Source organism: Apaloderma vittatum, unplaced genomic scaffold (genome assembly GCF_000703405.1).
Source record: "Apaloderma vittatum isolate BGI_N311 unplaced genomic scaffold, ASM70340v1 scaffold33511, whole genome shotgun sequence".
NCBI classification, from domain to species: domain Eukaryota; kingdom Metazoa; phylum Chordata; class Aves; order Trogoniformes; family Trogonidae; genus Apaloderma; species Apaloderma vittatum.
In genome coordinates this window covers 5,771-15,362 of record NW_009699058.1, presented here as the reverse complement: position 1 = coordinate 15,362, position 9,592 = coordinate 5,771, and the positions used below count along the sequence as shown (strand labels likewise).

At 42.1% G+C, this 9,592-nt stretch overlaps 1 protein-coding gene across 1 annotated transcript; it reads left to right on the top strand.

The window, feature by feature from the left end:
* Window positions 1–409: 409 nt before the first annotated feature.
* On the top strand, window positions 410–7,811 carry HAUS1 (HAUS augmin-like complex, subunit 1; the record flags this gene model as incomplete). Its single annotated transcript, XM_009878234.1, has 8 exons — window positions 410–584; window positions 1,179–1,314; window positions 2,326–2,460; window positions 3,289–3,412; window positions 4,183–4,248; window positions 5,837–5,908; window positions 6,792–6,839; window positions 7,728–7,811. Coding segments are annotated over 8 exons (840 nt in total), but the record flags the coding sequence as incomplete, so codon positions are not given.
* Window positions 7,812–9,592: the final 1,781 nt, after the last annotated feature.

Below are 9,592 nucleotides of genomic sequence, written 5' to 3'. Positions count from 1 at the left end.
GATGCTGGTGTGCTGGAAGGATGCAGAAGGACATACCAGTTAAAAATGGTTTTAAAGTCAAAATGGATGTGTTTCCATCAGATTGCTTAGATAGCCTCAGACAATGTGCTCCCTCATTGAACAGTTCTGTGTGTTCAGTTCTTATCAGTCATCTTTCAGTGCCACCTGAGAGCACCATGTTCATCTCTCTGCAGTTTCTCACCTTCTTTTGGACAAATGAGGGGGATTAAAAGGGAAATGGTTTTTTAAACCATGGAGGCTGTTTGAAGAAGGGACAAAGGATGTTGTCTACTGATACAGTATGAGTTACTCTTCAGGAATGCAGAATGTGCAGCACTCTGTCTCACATTTACCAGCTATTTTCTGACACTTCACTTGACTATTTACTCTTTTTTCCCTTTTCTGGCAGGTTACTTTATGGCTAAAGAAAATATATGAGAATCAGCCTATTCCACAGTATGAAGTGAGTGCAGAGACAGTTGATATCCTGTATGAGCTTGCAGAATACAACGAAGCCATCAACAGGGATGATTCTCTGCTGATAGAGGACATGGAGCAGCAGGCAACAGAATATGAAGAAAAAAGTGAGTCTGAAGCTCCAGTTCTCAGTTCCATACAAGTTATTTCGGTCCTGAAGGCTGCCTTTGTTAAAAATATTACAAACAAATATATACGTATATAAATTCATATATATATATAATTGGAATGAACTCAGCTTTTGTTCTATTACAGTTTTTACTTCAACACATCCCATGCCTTTGTCTCCACAAAATTTATGGTGATGTAAGGTTGGTCAAGAGCAATTCTTTAAACCATCTTGAACAGGCTGTATGTACAGACTAGCAGATTAATTGCTAAACCCTCCTAGCCTTCTGAGCTGAGTAGCACAGCATTGAAATATTGGCTGGATAGACAGGGAAGCAACCCTACAGCTGATTTAAGAGTTTGAGCAGGTGCTAATCCACTGTTATGGAAAGCACTTGAGGAATCTGAAACAGTGTGGTGATTGAGTTATGCTCGAGCTGTCTAGAGTGAGTGATAATGCATGATTTTCTGCAGCTAGTGAGTATTCTGCGAACCATGATACATTCTTAGCACACATGTTAAGAGTCTCATCTAGGCCTTTAAAGAATGATAATATAACAAATATATATGTTTTGGTTGTATTTGTTTTCCAGCTAACTATCTGCAGGGCCTTCTTGAAGACAGCCTAGGTCTTTCTGTAAGCAGTCTGTCCAGTGAAGGCACCAGATGCCTCAATGCCCTAGCAGAGAGCGCAATGATACTTGAAACAAAGGACACCTCTCTTGCCAGGTAATTCTTCCTACTGTGCATCAGAGTGATAGTTTATACACTTTCCTCTGTTTTTTCTGTTCAACAGTTTCAAACTTGACTTTCACACCAGGAATCTTACGTGTCCAACTTGTTTTGTACCCCTTGGAGCAGCTCTGGAGGATGTAGGAAATGAGCACAAAGGTCTAACTCTTGATTATCTCAGCAAATGAAGTCTCTGAAACCTGAAAGGTGCCCTGGCCAGAATTAAATCCCTTTTTTTGTCCCTTCTTTTGTGGTCAGTGACTGTGGGATGCTGCCACTCAGACTGTTGTTTAAGGTAGCACAAGCTAGAGGAGGTTTCATACTGCTTAGGCAAGGGCTGCGGAACTGTAACTGGTCTTTTCAGTCTCAGCGTGTCATTCTTCCCTCTCTTACCTGGCCTGTTAATGTAAGGAGACTTCCTTAGCCACAGAGAAATGGCAGCTGTTTGTCTGCTGTCCTGGAGACCAGGGTTTGACCCATAACACAGCAGATTTTGTGCTGAGGATTGGCAGTAAAGAGAGCCCAATTTCTGCCTTGGAATCCAATTTTTTACAGTATGCGAGAGCTTGGCTATTACAGCTCTTCTCCTGAGCTGGAAGGGTGAGCAGCTTTGAACCAAGAGGAAACTGAAATATGGCTGAGTGTGTCCTGGGGTTGTGTATTTTGGGGGGGGCTGAATACAGTTTTCTTGAAGGCGGTTTGACAATCCAGGAGTGGAGCACCTGATGATTTCAAACCCCATGGTTATAGTCACTAGAGTCCCAGGACTTATTCACTTCCTCCTACTGAGATTGCCGGTCCATTTCCCCTTCCAGATGAAATCTTTGTAGTTAAGGAAAGTGAATGCCCTCAGTGACTTCTTTTACTTTCTTCCTCTTAAAGCTAGCAGTTGTCTGATATATACTATGAGAACACGAAAAAAAAAGTAATTTTGGAGAAAAATTAACATTTCTGAGTTTCGGAAAAGCTGACTCCTGAGCATTCCCACTGAATCTCTCTCTTTACCAGCTTCTTCAGTGCCATCAACATCATGACTGCGGAGCTGTATGCAACAGAATCAAAAAACCGAGAAATGGCTCAGGACTTGAGCAACATCGGGAAAAAACTAACAGAAGCGCTGATGCTGGAAAAGAAGTTAGCGGAGTGAGTAATGGATGAGAAGAGGGAAAGATGTAAGCAATACTAATCTTTCCAATATGGAACATTGGTTGTGGTCACTAACAAGGATAACTGAATTTTCAGGGTTTGGACACAGGTCTAATTCGCATTGTTTGGAAGTATCTATCAAATGCCATGTGCTATGCACACATTCATAACTAGAAGAGATTTAGGGTACCATCTAAATTATTTTAAATAAAAAATGGTCTACAAGCTCTTTTCAGAAATGAGATGGCATCTTGCACCAGTTGCCTCTGATTTTAAAGGCAAACTTGATTTTCTTAGCACATGCAGCATGGGCTCTTTAGTCAGAGGGAAGGAGCCAGACAAAACAAAAACCATTCCCAGGTAAGAACTTGCTTTAACCAGTATGTGGGGCTCTTGAGTTCTGTTCTGCACAGCCCCCTTCCAGACTAATTATTTTCTGGGTTTTGTCTTTTAAAGCACTAATCGTGACACCACTTTTAGGCTTGTGTGCTTGTGCAGGTTCGTGGTCACGCCTCTCTGTGATCTTAAGTTTAGCTCATGTAACAGGTCTCTGACTGAATTAGAGAATTAGGCAGAAGACTATTTCTCTTTGCTTTTATGTGGAACCCCTTGGGCTTTTCTCCCCCACTCCAGCCTTTGAGACTGTGGATGGGACAGCAGTGGATGTTTCCAGTGGGAAATACAATTATGTTCTCCATTTTCTTCCTTCTTGTGTTTTATTACAGGGTTTAGCTTGAGTACAGATAATTAAGCGCCATAATGGTATGTCCTTGAATGTAAAAGCTTGGTTTGTTTCTTTAGTTGTTGTTGTTTTTTTTTTTTAAGCGATCTTAAACAAACAGAGAAATTTCTGGAAATAGAGAAGTTGAAAGCTGACAGACGAACCCAGAACCTGAAGTTCCTGCAAAAGAAAACTGAGGATATGAAAAAGAGGATCAAGGCCGCTGAGGTAGATGAAAGGAATTTTCTAACAAGGTGTTGTGATAGAGTGGCGGAGTCATGGTTGGTTGGACCCAAAATTGCAGTTACAGGAGCTTCCTAAGCTCCAGGACAGAGATTTCTTGGACTGACAGGACAACACGTTGCTACACTTCAGTTGTTACTGCTGTGTTCATGGCCTCTCCCCATGACACCCTCTGACAAGTTCAAGGGTGCTTCCTTTTCCTTCACTGAGAACTGTTTTAGCTTGGACTGCCTTCTGCTTTTGTGAGGTACTCTCATAAAGAGTGTACAGGCAGCTACCAGGAGAGCAGCTGATTCACTGAGGCAACTTGTGTGTCAAAATGAGAAATATGGCCATTTTCTTTAATTACCGAAGGATTAAACGCAGAAGACAGAAGTTGATCTGTGTTCTCCTTCACCTTTCCTACGTGTTGAAGGCCATGCGAGCGCTTTATTTAACACTGATGCTTTCTGATACCTTGACAAATCTGAGATGGAAAACATTGTATTAGAGCTGATGATATTTTAGTGAGAAGCCTCTTCCCAGCCTTGCCACATGCTCTCCTCCCAGCAGTTTCCTGGAAGGACGTGTTATTCTTGATGTGAACTGATTTCATATACCGGTTATAGCTGTGGTGCGAATGGGACACGTTTGTGTTGTTGACGGAATCTGTTCTTGCTTGCCTGTTTAGATCAAACCCCAAGGAAAGGGTAAAACGTTTCTCCTCCCGGTTATATTTTGTGCTTGTTTATGAATGAACCCTCTTCTCTTTGTAGGACCAGCTTGCTGCCGCGGGGTTGGACCAATCGCTGATGCACGAGTCGCTCATGAGCCTGTCTGAGGTAGGTCTGATGGGATGAGATGGGTGTTTCCACAGTGGGACAAACCAGCCTTGTTTGTTTGGTGATTCTGGGAAATACATCTTGCTCTTTGGTTACCTGAACAAATATTATTGGTAAAAAGAAGCACAAATGAAACTCCCATAGGTGGATACCTCTGAACTGGGGTGTGGGGGATGGGTTTGTCTCCTAAAAACTGAGAAGCACCTATGAGTGCTGAAGTGGCACCTTTTCTCCAGGGTGAGATGTGGGCTTGTTTTGGAGAAGAAGCTTTCCTTCTGGACTGGTGGAGGGGAACAATTGGAATCTTTATTTTTGTTGTCTTTTGTTTTCCCCTCTCTTCTCTTTCTGCTTCTGCCTGTAATTGGGAATATCAGCTACCTGAGAATTTCCATGGAATAAATTCCCTGCCACTGAGAGAAAACTGGCAGCCCGTGATCTGTCTCCTCTCGTTGTGATCCAGGTCATAAACGGAGCGGATGTTCTGTGGGTTGTGTCCTGTTTATATGGGTAGCTGTGTGCTGCAGTCACCTGATAGAATGACCTAGTGGCTTGTTCTAATTGCTGTGAAATAAATCTTGCTTTCAAATGCTTTAGACCAAGGGGAGGAGGTTAAGTGAAACACAAAATCTAATCACTGTGAGTTTTTTCTGGCACCTTCAGATACGAAATTTTTAGCTGTATTAGAAGCCCAGTGGGTTTGTTTATTTATTAAAGGAAAAACCACTTTTCTTGAATTACTAGCTATAGATTCTCCAGCTTCGTGATGAAGCATTTGCACATGTGTAACATATATTTGTGGTGTTCTGTCTGCACCCCCCCACGTTTTAATGCTGTTTGCTATTACTGTAAGGAGACCCCAACCTTTCTCCCCATTTCTTTCGCTAGCTTTTTCTGCGTGTTAAGTTGAACAATGAAAATTCCCTGGTTTTTATGTTGTCGTTCCCATGAACCAGCACTGGGTGGCAATGTTTACATTGCACAGTGTTTCAGAAGAGTACTAATAAAAAATAATTTCTGTTGTAATTTTATATACAAAAAGTCACAGGCAGTTTTTCTCGACTTATCTTCTGGAACCTGAGCGTAAGGGCAGGTTTAGCTCCCTGACATTTCTGTATCTGTTTTGCCAAGAGGTCATTGAATTGGGTGGCACAAATAACTTGTGTCTTTACAATGCTTTTTTTTGATTGTTTGCTTTTTTAACCGTAAGGTGATGACTTGAAAAGAGCTGAGCACTGCAGAAGGTGCTCAGTTTTCAGCCCCTTTGCACCTCTATGACGGATCCTCGAGTGAAATCCCCTCTCCTTTCAGGGGGGTGATATCAGGTGGTTATAGTGCAAGAAAAGATACCTGAAGAGGTCTTCAGAATGAAGAAAAAACTGATAGCTCTGCATAAAATTTGAATTAGCTGGTAACTGACTGAGTAGCAGATGTTTAGTTTTTCATGGGTTTTAAGCAGGATCATGAAAGTTCTCAGCAACATTCTCTGTGAATTCTGAAGTGTTGTAAATAGTAGTTGTAAATTAGTCAAAGAGAACCTCACTTCCATAAGAAAGACTAAAAAATGTAATCTGTCTTGCTCTCTTTACAGAAGGTGGCTGAACTGCGGGAAGAAGTTGCACAGTTGAATAAGAAACTGGAGTCCTACCTAGATTTACCTCCTGTAATTATTTTGTTTTCACTGTTTTATTTTATTTCCGCTCAGATTAATTTTAATGGGCTTCAGAATGCAAAGGTTACTGTTGTGATGGTTTTGGTGGACACTTTGACAGCTTATAGGTCTATTAATGGTGTAAATGAAAGATAGATTAATCTATTAACAGATAAGTGAATTAGCAGATTAATCTATTTATTAATCTGTGCTAAGAGTTACTACTGGACTGCTGCGGGAAGCATCTTCTATGAATAGGATTTTACTCTTTTAAATTAGAATGCTTATTACAAAAGACTGTTTCAGTTAAAAGTTGTTCACAAACTCACCCTTATAGTGGCTAGGCTGCCGTCAGCCTCCTAGAAGAAAAGAGTGAAGGCAGAGGATGGGACTGCTTCTCTTTTAAATCCCTCTTGCTTCAAGAGGCAGCTGCTTCCTTTCCTCAAGCGAAACAGGACGTTCAAATTGGATTAGGTTCTCCAGTTCTCTCCTCCCTCCTGTGCTGCTGTCAGTGTGAATGGGGAGAGCCCCAATTCCTTACTTCTGGTGCAGGCAGGAGGAGAGAGGAAGGGTTTATCCTCCCAAGCTTATTGTGTTTTGGAAAATTCACACACGGATGTGTTTTTGTAATCTAGTTCCTCAATTGCTAGGTTTGGAAAGTTGGTAAAAATGGTGGGGGTTTTTTAGCTTTTTAGACTTTATACCAGAAACAGACAATTGTCCCAACTGAACTGATGTTAGGCTTTTAATATCAGTGCCTTTTGCATGTGAAAGGTGTATGCAAAACTGATTTCATTATCCCTGAATTCCCCTGCGGCACATTAGACTCTTGTGACAATGCAGGGACTCTGTTTTCAGCTGAAATATTCATTTTTATGCCATTTTCTCTCATTAGAGTCCTGCCCTTGCAAAAGTGAAGATTGAAGAGGCAAAAAGAGAACTGGTAAGATTTTTGGCTTTATCTTTCACTGAGGTATTTAAACGAGCGCCGTCGTTCCAAAACAAGCCCTATATATTAATTGGTTTTGGATTTCTGTACCTCAGTTTGTAGTCTTAACGATCTCGAGAGGGCTCTCTGGTAAGGCAGAAGCCATGCACATTGTTAGGAGGAACTGATGGTGGAACAATATCTAAGCTACAAAGACAGCTGAAAAAAAGGGTCTCAGTGGGGATTAGGCGTTTCTGTCCCTCTGGATTTTTGTCTGCTTTGCCCGTCAGAATGTTCATTCACTCAGCTGTTGCACCTTGTTGGTCTTACAACTTTCCTTGTGGCTCCTGAATTCTGAGGGCTCTAGGGCCTGTGTTTTATTTAACAGCTGTTTTCATCCATGCTTGTGTAATCTGGAGGTATAGTGGTTGGGAAGTGTTCATATAAAGCTGTTTTTGAAGTTCATACTTTCTTTGGGCTGCTTGTCTGCTTGCTCACAGATAAAGCAGAGCGTATTCAGTGATGGCCTTAAAGGTCAAAAGTCACAGGTATTTGAGAGCATTTTGTACGTTTTCAGAAGGGACTGCTCAGGTTGGCAAAGCCTTTTGTTTCCCAGTCAGAAATACAAGCTTGCCTTACCAGTGAGGCTTTTATCCAGTCAGAAGAATCGCATCTGGAGTGTCCCTGTTCAGCCTGAAGGTGCCTGGTATCACATTGGGGCACAGTGAAGGCAACTTGAGTGTGCTCTTCATTTGGAGACCTCAATTAGCAGCAGTGAGACCTTCCAGTTCAATACTTGGGTTTAATCAGTGCTAATGATATCCCAGGGTTTGATCCCTGTAGATATATTCATGTTTGTCTAACAGGAATGTAAAACTGTTTCCTGGTTTTCTCTCCCACTAGGATGCCTTGGAGGAGGAGTTCTCAAGGCAGGTTGAGATAATGACTCGCGAGATGACGGAGTTCAGCAAACTCCGTTTAACATGAAGTGGCCTGCGTGGAAGAAGACTTCCCTCCTGTTGTCTCTTTGCACTAGTAAAACACTTTGGAATTCTTACTGTACTTCTGCAACCTTTTGCCTTACTCTTCTCACTGTTGGATAGCACACTTGGACCTTCCAGCAAACTTGTTTTTAGGGGTTCATGTAGCTTTGCATTTGTAAACATCACCTATTTTTCATAAAGTAACTCCCAAGCTTACTGGGTTTTCTATCAGTTCTTTTTCTATAAGTGATACACACCTGTAGCTGGCCCCTAGATGGCATCTGCACCAGGACATGTCACTGTGAGGATTTGATTGACTGTTACCACTTAGAACTGAACTGACCAGGGAGTCCAGCTTTCTTTTCCCTGTCAAGGCTCTGGATTGTGCTTTTTTCCTGGAGTTCCTCTCTTTAGTCCTTCAAGTATGGTGATGACAGACTCTTTTTACATCTGATAGATAGATAGATCATTTGCTTTTGCTCACTTGTTTTGTTTTCTCTAGTCATTTCAGGGTTGGGGACATGTAATTTTTTTTGCACTCATAGCACGTCGGATATTTACCAAGTTTGTGATGATGCTTTCTAGGCTCATGCCTGGAGCACCTCCCAGTTTGAGCATTTTCTTTAAACAGAAGTCAGCAGTTCAATTTCTCCGTAGGGGTCTTCAGCAGGGATGTGATAAGTTAAAGTGAATGACAGGGAATCTGTGATCTGCGGCTCAGAATAGTAGTTCCAATTGTCTTCTGAAGCCCTGCAGCACCTGAGACGGCCCACAAAGGAAATTTCCTGGTGCGTCTTCGCAGAGACAGGTTGAGCTCTGCTTTGTTTCACGCGGGTCACAGTATTGGCTTCACAGATCAGCCAGGTGTACTGCTCACACGTGGAAGAGCTGAGAAGGAACAGCATCAGCCTTCTAATGTTCTGTACTTCCATTGTCACCTGAGAAACTGGAAGCCCATGGCACTAACCTGTAATCTTCGCTCATGTTCAAGGCTTTGGAAGGTTCCAATCTACAGATGACTACTGGTTTCTCCACGTTGTAAGTAGAGCTAAGCAAATAAAAGTGGATAATAGCTTTATGGACAGTGAGGCAGTAACTTTAGGGGGAAAAAAAAGGCATTATAGCAAGACCTTTTTAAGTCTGAAAATATGTTAATATTTCTGCAGAATCACCGTGGGATGTAATCATTTTGAAGCTAGATTGTCCTTTCCAATGCTGCCTCAAATGTCATCTTCTGAAAGGGTCTCCAGAGCCCTCCTTTTAGTTCATATCACCATCACACCAGCCTTAAGCGCGACACCTTTTAAAAGCTCTTCTCTACTAAAGCCAGAGATCTGAAAAATCTGTGGATGGGGGAAAATCAAAATCTAGAAATAGCAGCAGCGCCCTAGGACATCAGGCAGTGGACTGGGCCCACTTGTCCTGGGCAGTGTCCAGATAAACAGCAGTGGTGCTCTCGGTAACAATTTGCAGCTACATCTGTTTGCAATTAAAATTGCAGAAGGTCGTGGTAATGATTTAGTGTGGTGTGCCTGTCCCCAGGAGCTGCTACCTCGCTGCTGAAATAAATTTCACTCATCTACAGGAAGAGAGATTCTGCACTTGATTATGTTTAGGGTGTAGCTCTGACTTTTAGGAAAAGTGACACTGTTGTCAGCAAAGTGCTGCAGACTCCTCTCTTTTTGAACTTCTTCACCTCGTTTGACTTCACTGTCAGGGAAAAACTGAAGCATGTTTGGAGAGCCGCTGCTCATGGGAATCTTCAGCCTCGTCTTCTACACACCT